We start from the raw sequence: 25986 nt of genomic DNA, 5'->3' as shown, positions 1-25986 counted from the left end.
TCTCTTGTCAGACAGCTCTGGTGCCACAATAAACTACGATTCCCTAGCACAGGGCAGTTAAAGCAGTCTCATACTGGATTAATTTTGCAGTGTATTTTTGACCTTAGTTTATTTATAGTGTATTTTCCCAACATATTACGTATTAAATGTATATATGACTTGCCATTTTATACTATTTTGAAAGTATCTGCCCCTCTAGGGCATTTTCATTATGGTGTAAAACTGTTATGGTGAGTGTGCACATACAAGTGCACATATGCGCACATATCTCTCTCCATTTAATGGGGTACAAAACAGCCAAGTGCCAGTCTGATTGTGTAAAAGTCCAATTAGCTGAGACTGAATACTAGAAAAATCTGCTGTTAGGTTATGTGTATATGTGCATGCGTACACTTCTTTTTGTTATTGCTGCCAAATCCATAGGTTACATTTATTAACTGGATTATTAAAACTATAAACCCAAAGATTTAATAGGATAGTCACTTTGCTTTTAAACATAATAATTAATGATAAAATAAGTTTTTATATCATGGATTTTTATATAATTACTGTAATGATAAACGGTGACTCTTGTAAAATAGGAATCTGAATGATTTGGTTTTATTAAAATATCTTTTGAATCTCACATTGCATAATAATTCAATTATAGTTTTGGAATTTGGCATGACCCATGCATAAGTCAAGGGTAAAACTTTGGGGCTCAGCATAGGACTTCTTGGATCCATGGTGGCTTTTTGGCATTTCCCTGCTGTGGTGGACAGAAGTCACTTTTCTGCTGTGGTGGGAAAATGCTAAAGAGTCACAGTTGCTGCCATTTTTCCTTCCAGGCATTGTAAAAGGCCTCCGGAGAAGTAGAGGGGGTTGGTGCTTTTTAAAGGTTCTCCCAGGATGAACTATAGTGAGAGCTCCCTTCCTATAGTAAAGACCAGCCGCGTCTTTTCTTTGCTTGTCTTCTCTAGCTCCTCTTCACTGCTCCTCTGGCTACTCACATTTGTCTGCATCCAGCTCACTTATCTCCTCCTCTTCCTCCTCTCCATTTTCTCTGAGGGTGGGCAATCAGGCAGGCAGCAAAGAACTGCTGGCAGGAAAAAGACAAGAAACTATCTGCTTCTCTAACCATGGTTCCTCATCTTTTGCCTGCCTTCTCCAGCCTTGCCGCCTGTCTGCCTGCTCTCCATTGTTTGAACTGGCCTGCTTGTCTCTTGCTTCTCAACTTCCCCTACTGTGTGCAGATAAGCAGACTGGCTGCAGACAACTGAGAATGGGCGAACAGGCAGCGAAACAGCCAGAGAAGGCAAGCAAAATGCAATGAAGCGTGGCTGCAGAGGTGGCTGGTTTCTCATCTTTTGCCTGCTTTGTCTGGCTGCTTTGCTTTCCAGCCTTTCTCTCTCCCTTGGTTGTTTGTGGTTGGTCTGCTTCTCTCCTCACAGAAGGTGGAGGGGAGGAGGAGGCAAGTAGGCCAGCTGCAAACAACAGCGAGTGAGCAGACAGGCGGTAAAGCAGCCAGAGAAAGCAGGCTAAAGATGAAGAACCATGGCTAGTTTCCTGCCTTTTGCCCAGCCTCCCTCCCTCCAACCCGCTTATACCCTCACAGAAGGGAGAGAAGAGGAGGAGGACAAAAGGGGGCTGGCTGCAGACAACTGAAGGGAGGTGGGTGGTGAAGAATTCATCCAGGAAGAGCCAACCTTAAAAGAAACACCTACTTCCCCTCTCTCTACCATAGCAGTGACTCTTTGGGACTTCAGCCATGGTGTAGAAAGGTCAGGATTGTGGCAAGAGCTTAGTCTGTCTGGGGAGAGCTTACTGTAAAAGCAGTACTCACTCCCTTGGCTCTCACTGCTATGGCCTGGAAAGCCCAAACAGCCACCACTGCCATTTTATTCTAACAAAGTTACCGTATTGACCCATGTGTAGGTTGACCCAGGTTTTTTGGGTCAATTTTTTGACATAATTTTTAACTTATACATGAGTATGTATGGTAAAATATATTAATTTCATTGTATTATACTATATTATAGCTAGATTATTTACTCTATTTATGTAATCCAGAACAATGTTTCGGTTATAAAGGACTGAGAACCATCATGGTGTAATGTTATGGTCATTGGACTAGGACACTGGGGAAGCAGGATTTGAATCCCAGTTCTGCCATGTAAACGCACTGGGTGACATTGGGCAAGTCACACTCTCTTAGCTTTAGAGGATGGTAATGGCAAACCTCGCCTCTGAAGAAACGTGCCAAGAAAACCCTATGTTAGGTTTGCTTTAGGGTCGCCATAAGTCAAAAATAACTTGGAAGCACACAACAAAAGATTGTATGTCCATGTTAATTGTATGTCCATGTTCTTTAAAGAATACTGTATACATCACAAGTGTAGGTCTTAGAATTCAGAGATATAACCATGTTAGTCTGAAATATCAGTATGCAAAGGGATCTTGTAGCACCTTTGAAACTAACTGTGAAAGAAGTAGCATAAATCTTTGTAGATTTGGTCTACCTCTTCAGATAGCATGACACTTCTATGGATGTTGCATCTATCAAGGAGACTTAAAATGCCGTACCTATCAAGGAAGACTTCAAATGAGGCATCTGCAATCTTTCAGTTCATTTTGTCTTTGTGTTTAAGTCTTCTGCGTCATACTTTAGTCTTTAAAAAAATTGCCCAGGTCACATAATACAATACTGTTACAGCTGGAAGACACTTCAAAAGCCAGCGCAGGGAATATATACTAGCACAGTATCCCATAAGGAGGGACTACCACATTCTGAAACAATCTCTTCTAGATGTGATTGTCAATAGTTTATAACCAAAATATCTGACAAAGATCTCTGACAAAGAAGGCTAAATGTCTCACAAAACTACAGTTCCCAAAATTCCTTAGTTAAGGACAGTTAAAGCGATCTCAAACTAGATTATTTTTGCAGTGTGTTTTGGACCTCAGTCTCTAGGTAGTGATCTGTACATGGTAATGGAACTACAGAGAGTTCCTCTGGGGGTTTCTCCCAGATCATCATCACTGCACCAAGCATAGAAAACAAGGTCCAGAATTCATCCAGCAGCATGATACTGCCAGAAACCACATGAGAAAGACGTATGCTTGTTTTAGCAAATATAAAGTCCTGAACCTCAGCATGGATGTTGAGGTTTCCAAGCACCATAGGCAGAGAATACTCCAGCACCCTCCTGAGACCACTCTGGCTAAGAAGTAAGACTGTTGAGCAACACGGTGGATGGTACACCAATAAAATCACAAATCTGCCCTGGCTGCTGACCTTCAGATACACATAGAATCATAGAGTTGGAAGAGACCACAAGGGCCATCCAGTCCAACCCCCAGTGGGGCCTTTTGCAGATTTAAGCATCTGCAAATGACAAACCCATATGATGGCATGTGCATGTGACCATGCCACCATTAGGTACAACGGGGGCTTATTTGAACTCCCGTTGTCTCTAATGGTGGTGCAACAGCATGCATGGACTGCCATTGGGGACAATGGGAGCTTGCCTGAAATCAAGTTGTCCCTAATGGCAGCACAGCAGTATGTACGTACCACCAACTAGGGACAGCCTGACTTGAGGCCCCATGGATTTTGGTATCTGCAGGGGTAGGTAGGTGCAGAATGGATCCCCCACAGATACCGAGGTCCCATTACACTCAGATCCAGAAAACTGTAGCACAGGCCAGGAGGAAGGAAGCATGATAGACCATTGTAATTCCACCTCCCTGCACCCTGATTCCCCTGCCTTTGCCTGGTGCTGCAGAAAGAAATCCTGTGGATAATACTAAGATTGATAATCCAACTGGGTTTCTATGATACACACTGATCAACTCCCAAATGGCAACTGTTTTACCATTCACTAACCTAATACAGTTAGTGTGGTGTATTTTATTCATTTATTTATTTAGGTATTTATATCCTGCCCTAATGGCTCTCAGAGCGGCTTACAATTATTGTTTTTAATCAGACAGTTCCCTGCCCTCAGGCTTACAATCTAAAAGACACGAAACAAAAGGAGAAGGGAATGGTGGAGGGAAAGGGGATGAGGTCCAGTGATTCTCTCCCTCTGAGGCCTGGACCAAAGCAGATGGATTGGAGGGAGGGCTCTTGGTGTAGTGGCTTCAGCTGTGGACTGTGGCTCTGGAAACCATGGTTGGATTCCCCATTCAGCCATGGAAACCTATTGGGTGATCTTGGGCAAATCACACATTCTCAGCCTTAGAAAACTTTATGTTCTCTATTACTTGGAAATGACTTGAAGGCACATATCAACAACAATGAGTGCACAAGGATAACCTTGTGCATAATTTCATTTTTAGAACAATAAAGGGTTTCTGTGGAGGGTGAAGGTAAAAGTTATCAACTCCCCTCCCAAATCTTGTGAAAGAAAAAGGAACATTGGTCTTATCTGTGAGATGTTTCTTTTCAGCAGTGGAGGCAGAAACATGCTGTCATGGATTGCTCCTCCTCATCGCCGTGGTGGTAGAAAGTAGACTTTAGACTTCTTCACACAAGGACCTATGTGCTTCCATCCCATAAATGGTTAAAGTGCTGTCATCGCAGAAAAGCAAGCCCATTTGCTAATGATTATCACACACAAGAGCACAACAAGGAGTTTAAGGCACATTATTTAGGATCCAATGCGAATTTGGGTATCAAACAGAGGAGGATAAACCCCCCATTTTTAGCTTATAAATACCTTTTCTGCACATGCTCCAAACTTGTCAGTTCCATAAGTGCATACACACCCACATTCTCTGGGGAAGGAAGAGAAATAGGGAGGAAAAAACTCTTTGCCCTAGAAGCTGTGTCAGAGGAAGGTAGGATGAGGCTTCCCTTTGCAAACTCCGTAAAACCACACACAGACACACATGCAAGAGAGAGAAAGAAGAGGGAGCTGAGTCCATAAACCTGCCTGACTCCAGCGAGGGCTGATACTCCCAGATGCCCTCCTTTCCAGGGCATGTCCTGCATTTCTCCCTCCTCTACAGGAAGACTGCCAAAAGTCCTCTCCCTCTGCCTTCTCCCAGCCGCTGTTCCCTTAATTAGAGGCTGCAGGAGGAAGGAGAAACCAGCCTTTTAAGAAGAAGACTTTCTCCCTCTCCCTGGTAGAGCAAGGGACTGTAGGAAATCTGGGAACAGATGGCATCTGGAGGCATGGTTTTCAGATGGCTGCCATTACATGATGAGAGTGAATTCACAAACAAAATGAAAATGAAAATACAGTAGTTTTGCAAATTTGTTTATTTCCTGATTCACCTCACATTCTGTCTGGAGTCTGTCCTGCTTGCATGCAGCGTCATGTGAAAAGCAGCGGTGAACTTGTCCCTAATGCCCAAGATGACCCTCCATTGGCACCAGTATAACCTTCCAGTTTTCTCCATGTGAAAAAGTCCTTTGAAGGAACCTTCACCAGGGGGAACAGCCCCAACAGTTAAAGCTGAGGAGAAGAGTTGCTAACCCAGTGATGGTGAACCTTTTACAGACCAAGTGCCCAAACTGCAACCCAGACCCCACTTATTTATTGCAAAGTGCCACGTCCCTCTGGCTTTCTAATAAGAAACTCTGGCAAATTCTGTGCTAGGGCTACAGCATGTGTGCCCACAGAGAGGGCTCTGAGTGCAATCTCTGGCACGCGTGCCATAGGTTCGCCATCACTGTGCTAACCCATTCTCAACAGAAACAAAGTAACATACAGAAAAATAAACCCCAATTACCAATATGGATAAAAGCTAAACAAATGTTAATTCTCCTCCTCATCTCCAAGGGCAAATGTTTCCCTCAGTTCTCAGGAGGTTGTTTCTGCATCCACCACTGAAAAAAAACAGCTCACAGGTAAGATCCATCTTCCTTTTTCCAGTGGTTGAGGGGGAAACATTCTGTCTTGGGACATACCAAAGCTTCCTGACCAACAGGTGGGAGAACTGAGGAGCATTAATTAAATGGACACCACCGACTGTAGCATGCATTTTCTGAATGAGGCCTCCACATAGTACAGTAACACCCAAAATCCACAGCTTTTGAAACTCCACTGATGACTTTGGACCTCAACAGGTCAGCATAAAGAGCCTTGGGGCAGAGTGGGGGCATGGCATCCGCACCCCAGCCACTGGGATGTCACCTGACCAGACGGCGGACGATGTCATGCGGCGTCTTCAGTGCAACGCTTACATGTGCTGCACCAAAGAAGCGGGGAAAAGGCACCACAGTGGTGGCTAGGTCACCATTTACATGGCGTGAAAAGGCCAAATTGGAGGCGTGGCATGCGATCCGGCAAGGAAAGGGGTGGCATCCTGCTTTCCCTTAGGGACTGTCTGGGCAGACCCTTCATCAGGTAAAGTTGTTAAAAAACACAGGAGAGGGGAAAATGATGTTAGTCCCAAACCTGCATTTTGTCAAGATGTGGCTGTTCTCAGTTCAGGTGGTGATGCAGGAGACATCCATGCAGGCAGGGCCCTCCTGTCCATGGAGGTACTCCAGGAAATAAAAGTTTACGTTCTGTCAGCAACACAAATAGAGAAGCTCCTCTTGAGATCCAAGTTGCCTCCGTCCTTTGTAAAACTACAAGCTCCTTTGTTAGGCAAACCTGCAATGAATATCTCAAGAAGTTCTCCATGTTGTTGCATTAAGAAACATTTTTAGGTGCTGCTTTGGTAACGCATGCCAAGTATAGTTTAAATCTTTTAGAATTGTTGTTTACCTTTGCTGGATGTAGGCCTCAAATGATAAAGCCCCAGTCCACTGGCCCTCTCTAGGTTTCCCAAGATGTGGCTGAAATGCAGTATCTTACATCCAGAAAACATGTCCAGGGGGAGCCATGTTGTCATGTAGAATAACATATTAAAAGATTTCTAATTTGTAGTGGTGCACAAAAGTAGCCAGAGAAGCCTTTGTTGCAGCCCCACAGATGTCTACGATAAGGCGCATTTGTAGCTAAAGCTGAGGAGGTTGCATACCTATATGTGGAATGAGCAACAAGCACACCTTGGTGGTGGTGCAACAGATATTTGTAGCATGTAGAGATACAGGACCTTGTCCATCTTGCCAGAGTGGGAGTACACACTTTTTTTGCCCTTTGTTGATGGCTGGAATGATACAAATAGTCAATCAGAGACACAAGAACATTAAATTTGAAATAGATTTTCAATGAGTATGTAGCAAGATCTCTACATATTGTGGTGTAATGGTTTGCAGATGACAAAATAGGAGGAGTAGCTAATACCCCAGAGGAGAAGATCAAAATTCAAGAAGACCTGAATAGATTAGAAAGCTGGACCAAAGCTAATACAATGAATTTCAGGATGGAGAAATGTAAGGTATTTAGATTGGAAAAATGAAATGCACAGATTAAGGCTTAAGGAACCTGTGTGTGAAAGGGATCAAGGAGTCCTAGTAGACCACAAGTTAAATCAACAGTGTGATGCAGCAGCTAAAAAGGCCAATGCAATTCTAGGCTGCATCAATAGAAATATAGTGTCTAGATCAAAGGATGTAATAGCGCCACTCTATTCTGTTTTGGTCAGGCGCCACCTGTGGTGTCCAGTTCTGGGCACCACAATTAAAAAAGGACATTGAGAAACTAGAGCATGTCCAAAGGAGCATGACTAAAATGAGAAATGATTTAGGGAGATGGGTAGATTTAGCCTTGAGAGGAGACATTAAGGGGTGATATGATAGCCCTGTTTAAGTATTTAAAGGGGTGTCAAATTGAGGATGGAGCAAGCTTGAACAATCCATGCAGCACTCTTCAGGAATCCTGAAGAGATTCCACCTCAACATTAGGAGGAACTTCCTGACAGTAAGGGCTGTTCGACAGTGGAACACACTTTTTCCTCGGAGTGTAATGGAGTCTCCTTCTTTGGAGGTCCTTTAAAAACAGAGGCTGGATGGCCATCGTCAATGGCGATGCGATGAGTGAGAGTTCCTGCATGGCAGAATGGGGTTGGACTGGATGGCCCTTGTGGCTCTTCAACTCTATGATTCTAAGGAGGCCCAGTGTGCTTGAAGTGAGGGAGTTGACCAGGCAGGCCCAGCTCCATCAGGCTAGCCTGGAAGAGGAGACTCCGCCCTCCATAAAACTATCACTTCTGGACTGTGAAGGAGTTGAACCAGGCAGGAGGCCCAGCTCCATCAGGGCTAGCCTGGAAGAAGAGACTCCTCCCTCCATAACTGTCCATCTCGGCCTATGAGGGAGTTGACCAGGCAGGCCCAGCTCCACCAGGGCTAGCCTGAAGAAGAAGAGCCCCCCTCCAGTCCACGGCCTGGCCAGGCCTCAGAGGGAGAGAAGAAGCGGGACCTGATCCCCTCCCCCCCCCTCACCATTCCCTTCTCCTTTTGTGTCTGTCTTTTAGATTGTAAGCCGAGGGCAGGGAACCGTCCTATTATCCCTTCTGGTGTAATAAACTGCTTGGATCCCAGTGAGTGGGTGGCATATAAAGAAATCCATGAAATAATAATTATTTATAGGGTGTTTGAGCTCAGGGCGGTGGTTGGAGGCCAGGGTTCGAATCCCACCTGGCCATTGTAAACCCACTGAGGTGACCTTGGGCAGTCACACTCTCTCACTACTGGGATAGGCAATGGCAAAACTCCCTCGAAGAAAACCTGGCTAAGAAACCCCTATAGTTTGGTTTGCCTTAGGGTCGTCCTAGTCGGAAATGCCTTGAAGGCACACAACAACAACAACACATGACAGGATGTCTCCCCTACACTGCTAGAGAGGTTCCATGAAAGCATTTAGACTGTGGTTTTCAAGCTGCTCTTTAAGGGATTTTGGACTTCAACTCCCAGAATCCCACACCATTGGCCAACATGCTGAGGCTTTGGGAGATGAAGTCAAAAAAAATCTCTTTAAAGGGCAGAGTTTGGAAACTACTGAGAAATGGGGGCGGGCGTTATCCACCAGGCCTCCCATTTCGGTTGGGCTTCGAGTCGGGGTACTCGTGAGAGGGGGGAAAATAAAGGCGCGTCGGTGGCCACTTGGAACGTCTCCTGAGGAGGGGGGAAAGGGGGAATGGCGGCGGCCCCAGGGCTCCGAATGCGCATGCGCAGAGCCTCCGTTGAGAGCGAGAGGAGAAAGAGCCGAAAAGGACTGGGCCTCGTGCGCGCAGGCGCGCTCCTGTGAGGGAGGAGTCTGGACTGAACGGAGGCAGCCAATGGGCGCCGCGCTTACTCTCGACCGTCGTCCTCCTCCAATGAGCGCCCTGCTTATTGGCCTGCGGACGGACCCCTTTGGAAGCCGCACCCTGCCTGCCGCGGTGGAGGAGAGGGAGAGATATAGGCGTCTTCTGCCGCGGATCCGTCGGAGGCCTTTTCCTTCCACGCGCTGAAGCCCTCCTTGGACGTTTCTGCGCATCGAGGGTAAGGAGGGATGGCGGAGAAGGAAGGAGGCTTAGAAGGCTCCACCTGGGGAAATAACCCGTTTGGCACCGCTCTAACTCTATCTGGCTCAAGGCTATGGAATTCTGGGAGTTGGAGTATGTTGTGGGTCCAGAGCGGAGCGGAGCTCCGCTTCTGGACCCACAACAAACTCCAACTCCCAGAATTCCATAGCCTGAGCCACGGCAGTTAAAAGCGGTGCCAAACCGGGTTATTTCAGCAGCCGGGATCTGGCTTCGAGCAGAAACGAGTGGAAAGCACCAAACAGCAACAAGAAGCAGTACCCTAAAGGCACAAGAGGGTCAACCCTGTTAGTGCTGTATGATGGCCACCAATGATACAGATGCTTGAGTTGGGTTTCTGAGGGACGCACTACAACAAATGTCAGTACCTGCCCATAGGGAAGCAAACAGGCCCATAGAGAATCATTACAGAATACTTGCCCATAAAGGTCATGGGACATGAGTTGGAATATGTGCCATAGGGAAGCATTGGAATATGTGCCCATAGGAAGCATTGAGATGTACAAGCATTGGGATGCCTAGCATGGGAATAGGCCCATAGGAAGCATTGGGAATATGTGCCCATAGGGAAGCATTGGGAATATGTGCCCATAGGGAAGCATTGGGAATGTGCCATAGGAACATTGAGAAGGTGCCCATAGGGAAGCATTGGAATATGTGCCCAATGGGAAGCTTGGGAATATGTGCCCATAGGGAAGCAGGGGAATATGTGCCCATAGGGAAGTGGAATTGTGCCATAGGGAAGCATTGGGAATATGTGCCCATAGGTAAGCATTGGGAATATGTGCCCATAGGGAAAGCATTGGAATAGTGCCCATAGGAAAGCATTGGGAATATGTGCCCATAGGGAAGCATTGGGAATATGTCCAAGGGAAGCATTGGGAATATGTGCCCATAGGGAAGCATGGGGAATATGTGCCCATAGGGAAGCAATGGGGATATGTGCCCATGGGAAGCATTGGGAATATGTGCCCTAGGAAAGCATTGGGAATAGTGCCCATAGGGAAGCATTGGAATAGTGCCCATAGGGAAGCATTGGGAATATGTGCCCATAGGGAACATTGGAAAGTGCCCATAGGGAAGCATTGGGAATATGGTTGCCCAGGGAAGCATTGGGAATATGTGTCCATGGGAAACAAGTGGAAGATATGCCCATAGGGAACATTGGGAAATGTGCCCATAGGGAAGCATTGGGAATATGTGCCCATAGGGAGCATTGGGATATGTGCCCATAGGGAAGCATTGGGAATATGTGCCCATAGGGAAGCATTGGGAATTGTGCCCATAGGGAAGCATTGGGAATATTGGCCCATAGGGAGCATTAGGAATATGTGCCCACAGGGAAGCATTGGGAATATGTGCCCAAGGAAGCATTGGGAATATGTGCCCATAGGGAAGCATTGGGAAAATGTGCCCATAGGGAAGCATTGGGAATAGTGCCTAGGGGAAGCATTGGGAATATGTGCCCATAGGGAAGCATTGGGGGATGTTTGCCCATAGGGAAGCATTGGGAAATGTGCCCTTAGGGAATCATTGGGGAATTGCCCATAGGGAAATCAGGGGAATATGTGCCCATAGGGAAAATTGGGAAATTTGCCCATAGAGAATGTTTGGGGATTACTTGCCCGGGGAATCATGTTCGAAATCCCCGGTGTTCTGAATGGACAAGTATGGGTTTTCTATGGCAAGTATATCCCTATGGGCAAGTACTGCCGTTTTAGTACATCGTATTTCGAGAAAGAAATGACAAAGCCATTCTGAGTATCCTGCCGAAGAAAACCCTATGGAATCATTGGGTAGCCACAAGTTGACAGTGTCTGGAAGGCACATACAAACAGACACGCACATGCATGGACAAACATAGGCGAGAGTGGCCCAGGTTTCCCTACCATTGAGATGTTTGTTGCCTTTTCCCCACTCCATCTTACTTTCTTTCTCACATCACTGCCTCCCTCCTCTTTGTCTGCTTTTGTCATACGTTAGGACAATCAGCATACTTGACCCCTGAGGGAGGGAAACGGGCTTGAGTAACATTGGATCACAATTTGAGCTAGTTGTGGAATAATGCATTAGGGATCATAATGTATATGCTATAGTTTTTTATCAAAATCACCGTCTGTGGAAGCATCTTGGCCTGAAGCTGCTGAAATAGCTTAAATAATATAAACGATTGGAAAATATGTTTTCCTGTTTATCTTTGTGGAGTTTCACTCCAGTGGTGTAAAGAGGGGTGATGTATGATTCATAGCTTCTTGGGACAGAGACCTTGGAAGAAAGGCTGTACTGATTTTCAATCAGGGGTCTCCTCGATTTAAATAGTATATAGTACTATGAGAAGCTGTTGCCAACTCTTGTCTCAGAAAAGTGGGTGATGTATGATTCAGGATTCAATGTGTTTGTGTTAGCTTCTAGATACCTCCCCACATCTGTAAAAATGTTTGCATTAAAACTTAGAAAATTGCACTCCTGGAATTATGACACTCCTGTGCATCATTGGGCATAGTAATCATGCACCTTGTTTAGTTGAAATAAAGGAGGTGCATTTTGTTGTTGTTGTTTTAATGAAGAAGGATGTTTCTGATTACTTCTGAAGTGGAAAAGGGGTGGAAAACTTGCTTCAGGTTCCTCTAAAATTGCCCATCCTGTTTCATCAATACCATTTTACATGGCTCAATTACTTATTCTATATAAAAAGGATGGAGAGCATGTGGCTCTTCAGACCCTAACTCCCACATCCATACCATTGGTCTCATGGCTTGAGTTGATCAAAGTTTTTGTCCTGCAACATCTGAAAGGCAACACCCTTCCTTTCCCTGTTGCATAAGTTAGCCTTATGACTATGCGACATGATTAAACTTGTTGCTGTTCACTGTAGATTGTATGCATTGGCAGGTTTTATTTTTATTGTTTGAACATTTGTATGTACAGTGCTGTGTACGTTTACAGCGCTATAAAAATAAACTATAATAAAATAATAACTGCCCCAACTCAAGTTCGACTCATGCCAACCTTGTAGATGAGATATCTCCAAGATCCCCTGTCCTCAGCTGCTCTGCTTAAGTCCTGTAAGCTCAGGCCTGTGGTCTCCTTGATCTTGTCTAGCCATCTGGTGAGAGTATTCCTCTGTTTCTACTGCCCTCTATCTTCCCCAGCATTATTGTGTTTTCTAATAAATCATGCCTTCTCCTGATAGACCAAAGTACGACAGTTCTCAGTTTCGTATTCTTGGCTTCAGAAGAGTTCAGGCTGTTCTGTTCTAGAACCCATCTGTTGAGATCATGAGGTCAGTAACAGCTGCCATATCAGCCTCACATACAATCTTGGGCCTGTTACAGACAGCCAAAATAAGCGCTTCGAGTCACAGTGGAGGTATGGTGTTCAATGATGCATGCGTCCTAAGAAGTCCCCAAAACCACACCAAAGCCACGCTCCAGTCCTTAGGGCTGGAGCATGGCTTTGGTGCGACTTCTGGACTCTTAGGACACAGGCATCATTGAAACACCATACCTCCACTGTAACTCGAAGCAGCTTTATTTTGGCTGTCTGTAACAGGCCTTTCAAATTGTGAGAAGCAACCAGTCCTATTTACATGTTGCAGAAGATGTGAATAAGGCCTCCTTTGTATATGTGTAAGCATACATGTGTTTAGATTTTAAAGGCAGTCATTGTGATATTTAGATTTTAGACAATGATACTGGCAAAACTTTTTTTTCTCATATATTTTTCCTGATTGTTATCCATTTCCCAGTTTCTTTTTGTTGTTGTCCCTCTCTCTTAGGGGGCAAATAGGTGCTTTGTCAAAGAGATTTAAACTGGGAAGGTAAGAAGAATAATTCCCTTTTCCTGTGGTCCTGATCCAGATTGCCTTTCATTGCTGCTTTCATCTTTTAAAAAAGATCCAGAGGAGAATGTATTTATCTCCTTCATAATATCTTTAGCTCTCAGTGCCATTACTAAAAAAGCCACCAAAATGATGAATCATTGTACACAATCTGCAAAAATGCAGAGGTTTGTGTCCTTTGGGATGACCATGGCTAGGTCACTGGATTTTAAACTAGTCCAAACTACTCATTGCAAACCAGAACTAACTGATGATAAGAACCAGTATTTTGACATTTCAGAAAGATATTTCTTCTGACCAATTGCAGTGTCTGAGCAATTCTGTGTTGATAATCTAACCTGGAAGTTATAAGGACATGTTTAAGTACTAGTCCCAACATATCGACTCTGAAAGTTATGTGCCAGAAGAAGCTAGTATAAAATATTCCCTTTCATAAATAATATCTCTGTCCAGCAGAAATCAAGGAAAAAAACCCAAACTGCAAAACCTTGAGGTTTGGCCCTGGTCAAAATAACCATACCTGGACTGTGAAATCAGCATGACCAGTCACCATCAAATTTTAGTCTTAATTGGGCTCAGCTGAAATTCTGCTTTAATTTGTATAACTACTTTTGAAGATAGGCTGGATTTCTACTGTTTTGTTTCTATGTTGGAAAAGTTAATAGAGAGCATCATCTCCACAGTGTAATTGTTCCCCAGATACGGGAATGAGAAAATAACTTAGAATAAGAGAGTTAGAAGTGACCCCAATGGCCATCTACTCCAATTCTATTTCAGTGCAGAAATTCACAGCTGAAACACTCCTGACAGTAGATCTTACGGTCAAGACGTTCTTCCTAATAATTAGTTGGAATCTTTTTTCTTGTAATTTGAATCCATAACTTCAGATCCTGCTCTCCAGAGTAACAGAAAATAAGCTCAGTACATTTGCTACATGATAGCTCTTCAGAAACTTGAAGATGGCAGTCATATTTATTATCAGTTTAATTTATTTCCTTTCTCTGCCTTCTTTCTCCCAGAATGGGACTCAAAGTGGCTCACAAATAAAACCATTTAAAACTTTACAATAAAAATTTAAAATATAATTAAAATCAACTAGCTAAAAATAGTACAGTTGGCCCTTTTAATACACGGGCTTTTTTATAGACGGATTCAAGCATCCATGGTTTGAAAATGTTCAAAAAAAGTATAAATTTCAAATATCAAACCTTGATTTTCCATTTTTTATAAGGGACAGCATTTTGCTATGTCATTATATTTAGTGGGACTTGAATATCCACAGATTTTGTTACATATGGGGGATCTTGGAACCAAACCCCAGCATATAACAAGTGTCCACTGTATAAAATTACAAAACATATAAAAGTTAGAAACGTAACTGAAACACACACCCTGTATAAAAGCTTCCCTGACATGATTATACTGTACACTAAATGGTAGATTTGAATAAAAACATATTTGCTTCCTTGAGAAAGGAAAGCAGAGAGGTGGCCAGCTTAACCTCCTATGGAAGAGCATTCCAGAAGGTGGGAATAACCACCAAGAAGACACACTCTCTCATGTCCTCACCAACATTTATTACTGCTTGAATAACTTAGATAAATGTGGAATTGGTAGAAGACAAGAGACAATTATACTTGAAAAATTAGAAATATATCTTGTTGATCGTCCTACCTCTTGGAGTGGTTCATTCCCCCCCCCCCCCAACCATAGCTTCTGGTGTTCTGTTATTCTTTTGTTGTTATTTATATCTATGCCCCACCCTCAATTTCTTTGCTGTATTATAATACTTAGTGATTACTGTTTATGTTGACTTAGCCCTTTATCATACGAGGCCAGAAAAGCAGAATTTAAGCAGGATAAAATCATCTTTGGCCAGTATATGATGTTGTGTTTGTTGTGCTGCTGCTTTGCATTCAATTCATGACTGTAATTCACCTTTTCATTGATAGGAAAAACCCGTCAATAGGCTCTCAATCTCACTGCTGTACCATTACTGTCTTTTTACCTTTCTTTTCTGCCCAGCCAGGCAGGCTGGTCTGTGCATGTCTGATGCCAGGATGAGGTTGCTGGATTGCTTTTCCCCCCATGGTCTCCCCCCCCCCCCCCCGTAGCTCATGCTTCTTAGAAAATTGTATTGATTGAGAGCCATTGCTCCAGGTTGGGTGGCTGTGCAGATAGCAGATTCAGGAGAGGGGAGGAGCAACAGATTCCCAAAGGCAGCTGCCGTGTCCACATTCACACAGCAATCGGTTTCAGGAGATGGTTGGCCCAGTGAGGATTCCTCATACCCCCTCCTCCTAGATATTTAGCAGTGCGGAAAACAGACCACACAACCGTGGATTGCCAAATTAGCACCAGAGTGCTATTGTGGGGAAAAGTGTGAAAAGAAATGATGCCTAGCCGATATGTTTCCATTCTTAAACTAGCTTGATAGTGGCAGGACAGCAAGCTATTGTGATAAGGTTCTTGGTATTAAGGGAGCCAATAACTGCATTTACTAAACTGGGTTGTGCTGAAATTTCCTGACGTCGGCTAATCTATGAAGGGTGATTTTTGGACTGCTAATGTTGTGTATATTCCAGGAAAATAGCATTAATGTTTTCATTCCCATTATTTAGAAGGCTGATAGCGATGTTTTCTCTCTTTTCATTTGAGATATTATCTGCTTGGCTGCCAGCTGAATTGCAAACTTGGATTTGTGGATCACTTGGCAGCAGAATAGATAAAGGATTCAACCCCTTTTCCTCCCTCGATAGACATAGCCCCTAGCTTTCCAAACAATGTTAAAGCGTAACTTGTGGTTGAATCAGATAAAAATAAACAGTTTCAATCCTTTTGGTTTTCAAACTTTACCAATAAATAAATAAAATTTTTCAGACAACCTAAATTTGAAGTTGTAATAACTACCTTCTTGTCAATATTCCCTCTTTCCTATTTTTCAAATTGTGACTTCAGTGATCAGTTTCAGATTTTGCCACTATACTACAGCACGTAGTTCCATGGCTTTATCTAATATGTCTATTTTGTTGAGTTGGAACTTTTTTCTTTGTTAGGTTCTTAAATATATTCATTCAGAACAATGCTGTGTGTGTGTGTGTGTGTGTGTAATTTTATTTCTCTTAATGTACAAACCATACATAAAACACACAGTCCAAATAAAAAGGATAACATGTAACTACAATGCTACAAAACAAGCAGTGTAAATGCCTTCTTGGATATTGGTTTCAAAAGGAGAAAATCCAAATGACTAACATACGCAGGGCATCACTTTTGACAGGAATTTGAAAAGACAGTTTCTTCTTAAAGAAAATGATCATATTAAATGCTACAGAAGTAAAATGTGCGATTTTGTCTTGATGCAAAATAAACGAATACATGATGTAAGCCTTTAGATTTGCCAGTTAACAGTTTGAACTGGTGTAAAGGCTTTACTCATCTCGATACCTGCTGCACAGATGCAGAGGCTGAACTAGATGAATCACTGTGATTTTTAAATATGTATTGTTCTATTTGTTATAAATTATATATGTACATACGTATTGATAATGAATAACTGTAGCATAGTTTTCCCAAAGGATGGGGAAGGTTTCCCTATAACATGGGCGATCCTGTAAAAAATATTCTTTAATTATTATTTGAAATGTCACAACTTCTGTTTCTTCCTGATTCCTGGAACAATAACTGGGTACTCTACAAAATACTAAAAGGTCATAGAATCATAGAAACTTATAGTTGGAAGGACTATCTACTCCAGTTCCCTGCCATGCAGGAATATACAACTACAGTGCTCCTGAAAAATGCCCAGGATGCCCAGTCAGTCTGAATTCAAATTGCCTGAGCTTTTGGCTAGCCACACATCAGTTTTAAGTGCACTCTTTTCAAGCCATTGTTTTGTTGTTGTTATTTTGGCAGAAGCCATCAATTAGAAGGCAACTTCAGTTAAACAGTAGCTATGTCCATAATTTAACTGATGAGACTTGGAAATTTCTGCTAGAAAAAAACAACAAATACTGCAGCAGATATGCTGACATGTACTGGCAAACTTCAGTTCAGAACACACGCCTCAGCAAAGTCAGAAAACTTTATTCAGAGAACAAAGAGCCTCAATAGACCAATGATAAAGGCCAGCATGGGGATGGAGTGGGGGCATAGTGTCCACACACATGGCAGGTGGCGTTACGGCGATCCTCTGGTGCTGCATCCAGATGATGCAGTGCCAAAGGAGCGCTGAAAAGCAATGGAGCCAGCGGCTATTACACCCTTCCTGTGGCGCCAAAAGCTTTTTGTGGCTCCTTTTGTGCCATGGAAAGGCCAGATCAGGGCCGCAGCATGTAGTTGCCATGGCCCTGATCTGTTGCTGAAAGGGGAGGCCTGTTCAGCCCTAAGGTGCTCACAGCATATGGATGTCTGGACTGAAACATTTGTCAATTACACAGTATATTAAAGCACAAAGCAATTCAAACATTTTCACACACTTAACTCCATTCTTCAAATTAAAACACTGTTATCCTAGGACTACCTTTTCTTTCCCTACCAAGCATTCCCACTGAACTGAACTTGATAGCTCATGGTGTGCATTCCTTCCCTTTACATCTACTCATTAGCCAGCTACAAGGAAGATAAACAGTCTTTCCATCCAGCATCACCAAATATGTAGTATATACCATCATTCAGTATTATAAAGCATCTACAAAATCTATGGCTAGCAAGTATGGCAGGAACTATGATCTTGACATCCACCAATGTGAATTTTCTATTAAAAGAACCTAATGTAACCAATTAACCAACGTGAAGTCACCTTCATCTAGTGTAATTAGACTAGCAACATTTATCATCAGTTTAAAGCAGTAATGGTATAATGCTTCTATTACCTCTCCATCTGATTGTTTTGAAAAAGCAGGTGTTATGAATAGATAACTAATTGTAAACATGAAGGAATATGTTCTTGATGTTTGTTTTTCTTCATTTCCATAGAACCACTAAAATACTGCTATGAATGGTGAATCTAGAGAAGAAGTGGTAACTTCACCACTTCCAACAGCCCCTCACAAAGAGAGATATTTTGATAGAGTTGATGAAAACAACCCAGAATACCTGCGAGAGAGAAACATGGCACCTGACCTTCGCCAGGATTTCAATATGATGGAACAGAAGAAGAGAGTCTCCATGATTCTTCAGAGCCCAGTAAGACGAAATAATTTCTCCTTGTGATGGCAATGCAGAGTTGCATGTCTCTAAAGTTGGATAACAAAAGATATGTCACAAGAAACAAGTGATAATTGTCAGTAATTCTTATTTTATTTACAAATTTCCAGAAAATTTCCAGCAGAACTCATAGGGATACAAGTAAACATTTTATTGTCAAGTATTACTCATCCTGATCTATTTTTTGAATAATACATCTTTGTGCTGCATAAGAGGCTACACTTGAAAGTTGTAGGATAGGTTTAGACTACTTTTGGATAGGGCACCTGTGTTGGTGAAAGCACCCTAAACAGCCTCTTAGATCCTAGCAATACAGGGAGCAGTCCCTCCCCTACCCCTGTGTTGCTGAAATAATGGTGTGTGTGTGTGGAGAACAGGACACTAAGGGAGTTGGCTTTTATACTACCTGGATTTTCCACAACTCAAAGCTGTATTAGCCAAAATTGCCCCCCCCCCCCCAATATAATTTCCCTGTAGGAAGTTGCCAGGTATACAGTAGCCTTTGTCAAAATTGTGTTTTTATGCAATGGAAGCTATAAGAAATATAAAGAATCATCCAAAAAGAAAAGCAGTCTTAGTTATGTTAATCTATCAACGTAATGTTAATCTATGTTAGTTATATTAATCTGTGTTATGTTAATCTATCAACTAGTATTAAACATGTTTCTATTGAAAATCTGTTGATGATTATAGTTGCATGGGCAGACCAATAAAAGCATTGCTAATGAATAGCAATTTACTAGGATTTATACGGTAGCTATAGGACACACTTATAATGAGATCATAACCTCCTCATCCTCAAAATCTGCAGTTACACAGAACATGTAAATAACTGTAACAAGCTCAATATTCTTTCTAATTCTAAGAGAATAGCGTAGTGGGGTAGGAGGTGTGATTGAGAAGAATTAAATCAAGACTTTAACGTTCTGCAATATTTATTTCTATAATAAGATAATATTCTGTTACTAGGCGTTTTGTGAAGAATTGGAATCAATGATCCAGGAACAATTTAAGAAAGGAAAGAACCCAACAGGCTTATTGGCTTTACAACAGATTGCAGATTTCATGACAGCAAATGTTCCAAATGTCTATCCGGCAGCACCTCAAGGTGGAATGGCTTCCTTAAACATGAGTAAGTTTCAGTACAATTTGTGGAGAAGATATGAATTGGAGCGGTGTACAAAAAAGGCAATAATTTTTGTAAAATAAGGCATTTTATTGACTTGTGAAATAATTTATTAGGAATCATTTCTTTAATTTTCCTAAGTGGTGTTTTTAAGGTAGACATGACTGACTTATTTCTCCAAGTGCACAGAGATTACATTGCTTGGATCAAGAAACAGTTTCCTGTTACGTGCTGGATTTTTACTTTGTTTTCCTGCCCTTTATTGTGGAATCTCAAGGTGTGATACAAGTAAAATATAAACAAAACAATTCCAGATTGAAAATAATAATTGCAACAGGATTAAACATACTGCACAAGACAACAAGTTAAAATGGCTTAAAAGGCTAAAATAGTTAAAACTGTATACATGTACATTTCAAAAGTAAAGTAGGACTCAAATGCCTTAGTAAAACCAAAACAAAATATGTTTTGACTGGATGCCAGAAAGAAACCCTATTAGTGCCAATTGGACCTCCAATCAGAGGGTATTCCGTCGATCAAGTGCCACAGGAGAGATGGCTTCTTGCAGTGTATTGCTTGTGGGACATAGAGGAGGTCACCTCCAGCAGATCTCAGTCTCCTTGGAGGTATAGATGCACCCCACTGTACTGAGGTCCCAAACTATTTAAAATGTTGAATGTTACCACCAACACCTTGAGTTCAGATTGAAAGCAAATTGGCAGCTACTTTGGCTCCTTCAAGATTAGTGTTTGTGTTGTTACATGGTGCTCCAGTCAGCAGTCTTGCTGCATTTTACAATCTCTGTAAATTTTGTCGTCTTCAAAGGCTGACCCACCTATAGAGAATTTGCTGTTAACTGCTGTCAACTGCTTCAATTTATGGCAACTGTGTAAATGAGAGACTTTGTAAGTCACTTGAATCATCAACAGCCCTGCTCAGCCTGTAGACTCAGGAACACGGCTTCCTTGAGTCCATCCATCTGTAACACGGTCTTCTTCTTTTCTTACTTCCTTCTGCCTTACCAAGCATGCTTGTATTTTCTAGTGGGACATGTCTCAACTCTATGATTCTATGTCTTATGATATTGCCAAAGTTCAACAGGCTCAGTTTAGTCATCTTGGCTCCAAGGGAGAATTCAGGCTAGGGATAGGCTTAATTTGCTCTAGCACCCATTTATTTCATGGTATCTGAAGAACTCTTCTCCAGCACAACATTTCAAATGAATTAATGTTCTTCCTATCAGCCTTCTTCATTGTGTAGCTTTCACAGCCATACATAGAAACTGGAAATACGATGCTATGGATAATCCTAACTTTAATATTCAATTATATATCTTTAAAATTCAAGATCTTATTTAGTTCGTTCACAGCTGCTCTTCTGAGTCCTAATTTTCTTCTGATTTCTCGATTATCGTCTCCATTCTGGTAAATGACTGAGCCAAGGTGTGACCAAGGCAGTATTCCTGTCAATTCTTCAGGCTTCTTTTTACCTCATAATCATCTGAAGACCCTTTGGTCCTTGACACTTGCCTCATTTATACCCTCAATACACATTTCTTTAAATGAATTAAGATTGGGGTCTCCAGTGTCCTCCTCTTATATGTGTTTCTAACAATATCTTTGGTATTGTTAGAAATTCACTCAGGTCACTACTCTTTTGGAAACAAAATAAACATTAACTTTATTTACAAGCATGTGTTAAGATATATCTTTTCAATATTTGATCACAGATGGTATGGTTACAGTAATCACAGTGCTTTGATAGTTACAAGTTGTTTCTTATTCATTTTCTGGACTGAACGATTAAACTGTTTCCCCTTTAACAGAACTATGAATTCTCCAAGAGTACACTGGCCTGAGTCCTGACAACTCTCAGAACTGAACGGCTCTGAACTGATTCTTAAACTGACACGCTAATCTCTGATTCTGATTGGCTCCTCCCTCTTTAAAGTCACTCCTCCCACAGCAGCCCCCTCCTTTACACTCAGCCTGAACCATGATTGGCTGTTGGGGGAGTTAATTCTGCCTAGTGACTAGCCACACAAGGCTTGGAAAAAATTTATTTCAGTGTCATCATTCTCCATGTAAAAGTGACATAAATCATCTGTTGTGATTATTATTGTTTTCTTAGTGTTCAACTAATTCATATGCCTATTAGTGCAAATGTTTGTGTTTTTTATTTTACATTATTTTAAAATTCTACAAGGATGTTCTTCAAATTGTATTTTGGCCCTATGGTTGGTTTAATAAATAATAACAGTAATTAATAATAACTAATTTTATTTCTTTCCTGCTTCTCCTCAAGGAGGGGTACAACATGTTAAAATACAAAACAATTTTTTAAAAAACAAAATACATAAAACCAACAGTTAAAATACAATACTATCAAACCATTAGTGTTTAGCATTCTTTGTTACTTCTTTACTCTATTTTTTGATATTAGCATGCAGGGGTAGCTGTGTTGGCCATTCAACAAATACAAACAAAAATCCATCAGTGATACCTTTATTGGCACGATATACTTGTTGAAATATTAGCAGTTCATAGTCTGTGCCATAATCTGCTCCTGCTGTTCTTTTTGCAGAGACAATGGAACTGCTGCTTCCAATTATGCAATCTGTTTGATTTCTTTATTGGCCATTAGGTGATGTTCATGTAGACAGTCATCTCTTTGGTTGCTTGAAGTATGTGTTTGAAATGAATAAACTGTTGGCCTTGCAAAATTCAGTTAGTCGTTCTTCTGCTTCATTTCTTGATCCTGGGCCAAATTTTCTTAGAATCTTTATTTCCCCTCTGTTTCCAGCTTTTGAATTTCAGTTGCCAAAAAAGAAGTCCTGTTTTGATTTGTAGTCAGTTTCCTCCTGGATTTCAGCATAGAAATTCAGCATCTTTCCGTTTCTTCTTTTTCTGCCCCTGTAATTGGAGTATAAACATGGAATGTTGCTATAGTGATAGGTTTTCTCTGAAGTCTGGTTGATATTGTTTGGTCAGACTGTAAGCTCCTTTTTGCTACATCTCACCTCATTATTAATTCCACCCTATTTCTTCTTAGATTTTATTTCCTAAGTAAAACATTGCATAGTTATCTGACTCAAAATGCCCCATTCCTGTCCACTTTAGCTTGTATTGCAATGTTTATAATTCTATTTCTTTTTTGACTATGTTTGGCTTCCCTGGTTCATGCGTCTCATATTCCATGTTCCTATAATACGTGTTGTTAATACATGTTGTGCAGCTTCAGACTTTCCATTCACCTCTGAACATGTCAACAGCTGAACGTTCTCTTGGTTTGAGTCCAGTTGCATCATCAGCTCCAGTGCTACTCGCAGTTGTCCTCTGCTGTGCTCCAGTAACTAGTTGAGTGCTGTCTGACATGGGTGTTCCATTTTTTTGCTTCTATCTCTAAATTCATTTTGGCTTGTCTCATCATACGGTTTTTGTGGTAAAAGACATTAAAAAGAGTTTGTTGTGCCTCTTTCTGTGCAGTACAAACCAGTGTTAGCTATGGTGCCACTGCCATCGTCTCTGAGAGATCTTCCATTCATGCCACACACATGCACCACCATTACTGCTGCCCAATAGTTTTTTTGGCACATTCAGTTTGGCTCCTCAGCAAAAAGCTGTCTAACATGGGAGACTCAACCAGCAGCACTGCTACCAGCAGCATAGCCTCTTACTTCACAGGAACATGTAATCCCTACTATCATAGAAAGGTAGTGTCATGGTGGGTTAGTTCATGCATTGGTAACTTTCTAGTTAGTCTTCTTTGAGAGCATTATAGTAAACTAATTGGAAAGTTACCAACCTATGAATTACTGTAGCTAAATTATCCCTGTCCAGGACACCAAAGGAAGCTGTCACTGAGAACTCTGAGAAGTGGAGTCCACTTGGGCCTTGGGTGACAAAGATAGCTCTGGAAGTATTTCCAAGCTCTACACATGCTCCTGAGGGTAGTGCCACCCCATCAAAGACAGGCCATCCTTCCAGTTCCAGACTTGAAACCTGCCAATTCACAGAGCCTCAATCTTACTGGAATTCAGCCTCATATTGTTTGCCCTAATCTAGCCCATTACAGCACCTAAGAAGTGCTCCAAACCTGCACATTCCCAGCTGACTTTGACGACAAGGGGAAGAACAGCTGAGTGTCATCAGCATAGTGATAGCACCGCACCCCAAAGTTCTTCACCAAGTGGCTTCATATAGATATTGAACAGCATGGGAAAGAAACTGGAACATGGCAACACTCCACTTCTAAATGGCTGAACACGAACCTCCCACTTCTACTGTCTGGAACCGGCATCACATATAAGAATGAAACTACTATTAACACAGTGCCTCCCACCCAACTCTGAAATATCTGGTCCAGTATGATACCGTAATCAATATCTCAAAAGCCACTAAGATATTCAACATCAAAAGGATCTTTCTCCTGAAACTAGACTGAACTGGATTCACATAATCTGTTTTCTCCAAGAATGTTTAAAGTTGCCCAACCACTACATTCTCAAACAACTTGCTTAAGAAGAAATTTTAGTGGTGGGGAAATAGTTCTTACATACTTCTGAGTCCAGGGAAGTCCACTCAGAAAGGGATGTCCTATATTCCCCTTGAATCATAGAATCATAGAGTTGGAAGAGACCCCAAGGGCCATTCAGTTCAACCCCCTGCCATGCAGGAAATTACAATCAAAACATCCTCGACAGATGGCCATCCAGCCTCTTCTTAAAGACCTCCAAGGAAAGAGGCTCCACTACACTCTGAGGGAGTGTGTTCCACTGACGAAGAGCCCTTACTGTCAGGAAATTCCTCCTAATGTTGAGGTGGAATCTCTCTTCCTGTAGCTTGCATCCATTGTTCTGGGTCCTGTTCTCTGGGGCAGCAAAAAACAAGCTTGCTCCCTCCTCAATATGACATCCCTTCAAATATTTAAACAGGGCTATCATATCACCTCTTAACCTTCTCTTCTCCAGGCTAAACATCCCCAGCTCCCTTAGTCATTCCTCATAGGGCATGGTTTCCAGACCCTTCCCCATTTTAGTTGCCCTCCTTTGGACACACTCCAGTTTCTCAACATCCTTTTTGAATTGTGGTGCCCAGAACTGGTCACAGTATTCAAGATGGGGTCTGATAAAAGCAGTATAGAATGGCACTATTACTTCCCTTGATCTAGACACTATACTTTCATTGGTGCAGCCTAAAATTGCATTGGCCTTTTTAGCTGCCACATCGCACTGTTGACTCATGTTCAACTTGTGGTCTACTTGGACTCCTAGATCCCTTTCACACATAGTTTCATTCAGCCAGGTGTCCCCCATCCTATAGCTGTGCATTTCATTTTCCCGTCCTAAGTGTAGTACCTTACATTTCTCCGTGTTGAATTTCATTTTGTTAGCTTTGGCCCAGCATTCTAATCTATTCGGGTAATTTTGAATTTTGATCCTGTCCTCTGGGGTGTTAGCTATTCCTCCTAATTTGCTTTCATCTGCAAATTTGATAAGTATGCCCCCAATTCTGTCATCCAACTCATTGATAAAGACGTTGAATAGCACTGGGCCCAGGACAGAACCCTGTGGGACTCCACTGGTCACCTCTCTCTAGGCAATAGGTACCTCGTCTTGACATAATGATGCATTTATCTCTCACCCAGTCAATTAACTTTTGCTAGATTTTGTCAGCCAAGAGGGACAAGAGGCAAAGTTACATGTGATGAGGCAGACTAATTCAAGCATCTTGTCCACATCATTAGGCTGCTGTAACTGAAGCATCCTAAGAAACTTGACCAGATGGAGCACTGAACACCTCTTGCTACACTTCTACATGGCACCAAGTTCTGAGCAAATACGAACTACTTTCTCCTTGAAATGCCTGGCAGACTTAATCATAGCAGGTAACCAAGGGTTCCACGATCAGTTGCTGAGTCTTCTCCTAATTGGTTCCTCACCATTTGAAATAACTCTGCTGGGCAGCATGTCAGGAAGGTAGTAATGGAGGCATAGAGTGATTTTTTTTATCACCTCACTGCTGCAATTGTACTTGCTCTATGACCTGTGCCACCTATGTTCTAGCTATTATCCAACCTGCTTCATTGCCAGTAGACCTTGTATGCTCCAAGGTGAATTATGGACCCCACAATATTTGATTGGGTACTTAGGAGTAATTGTACCAGTGGCCTTTTCTGTCTCAAGGTTCCATAATGAAACAAGGCCTTAACCATATTTTCATTCTTGTTAGCCAAAAAACATCCCAGAGCACTTAGATATCTTCCAGATTCTGTAGATTTTCAGGTGAAGATCATCTTAATAAATATCTCAGCTCTGCAGAGGAAGGTTTGTTACTGCCAAACCAAACTTTACAAGGAAGCAATTGGAACATGACAACAGGGTTGTTGAATCCACACTAACTTAGATCAT

At 42.1% G+C, this 25986-nt stretch overlaps 1 protein-coding gene across 13 annotated transcripts in view; it reads left to right on the top strand.

Moving 5' to 3' along the window:
* Window positions 1-9205: 9205 nt before the first annotated feature.
* The window catches only part of ADD1 (adducin 1), an 85368-nt gene continuing 68587 nt past the window's right edge, over window positions 9206-25986 (top strand). For 6 of the 13 annotated variants that reach the window (XM_042466765.1, XM_042466768.1, XM_042466764.1 and 3 more), the window contains exons 1-3: window positions 9206-9361; window positions 18221-18430; window positions 19421-19583. In XM_042466765.1, the coding sequence (XP_042322699.1) occupies window positions 18239-18430; window positions 19421-19583 (355 nt within the window). In that variant the 5' untranslated portion in view covers window positions 9206-9361; window positions 18221-18238. Of the gene's footprint in view, window positions 9362-18220; window positions 18431-19420; window positions 19584-25322; window positions 25464-25986 lie in introns of those variants that run through there. The other 7 variants (XM_042466771.1, XM_042466770.1, XM_042466767.1 and 4 more) reach the window with 2 other exon arrangements.

This window comes from Sceloporus undulatus, chromosome 5 (genome assembly GCF_019175285.1).
Source record: "Sceloporus undulatus isolate JIND9_A2432 ecotype Alabama chromosome 5, SceUnd_v1.1, whole genome shotgun sequence".
NCBI lineage: Eukaryota > Metazoa > Chordata > Lepidosauria > Squamata > Phrynosomatidae > Sceloporus > Sceloporus undulatus.
Note: the sequence above shows the minus strand (reverse complement) of the source record. Positions and strands in the feature narration are given on the sequence as shown.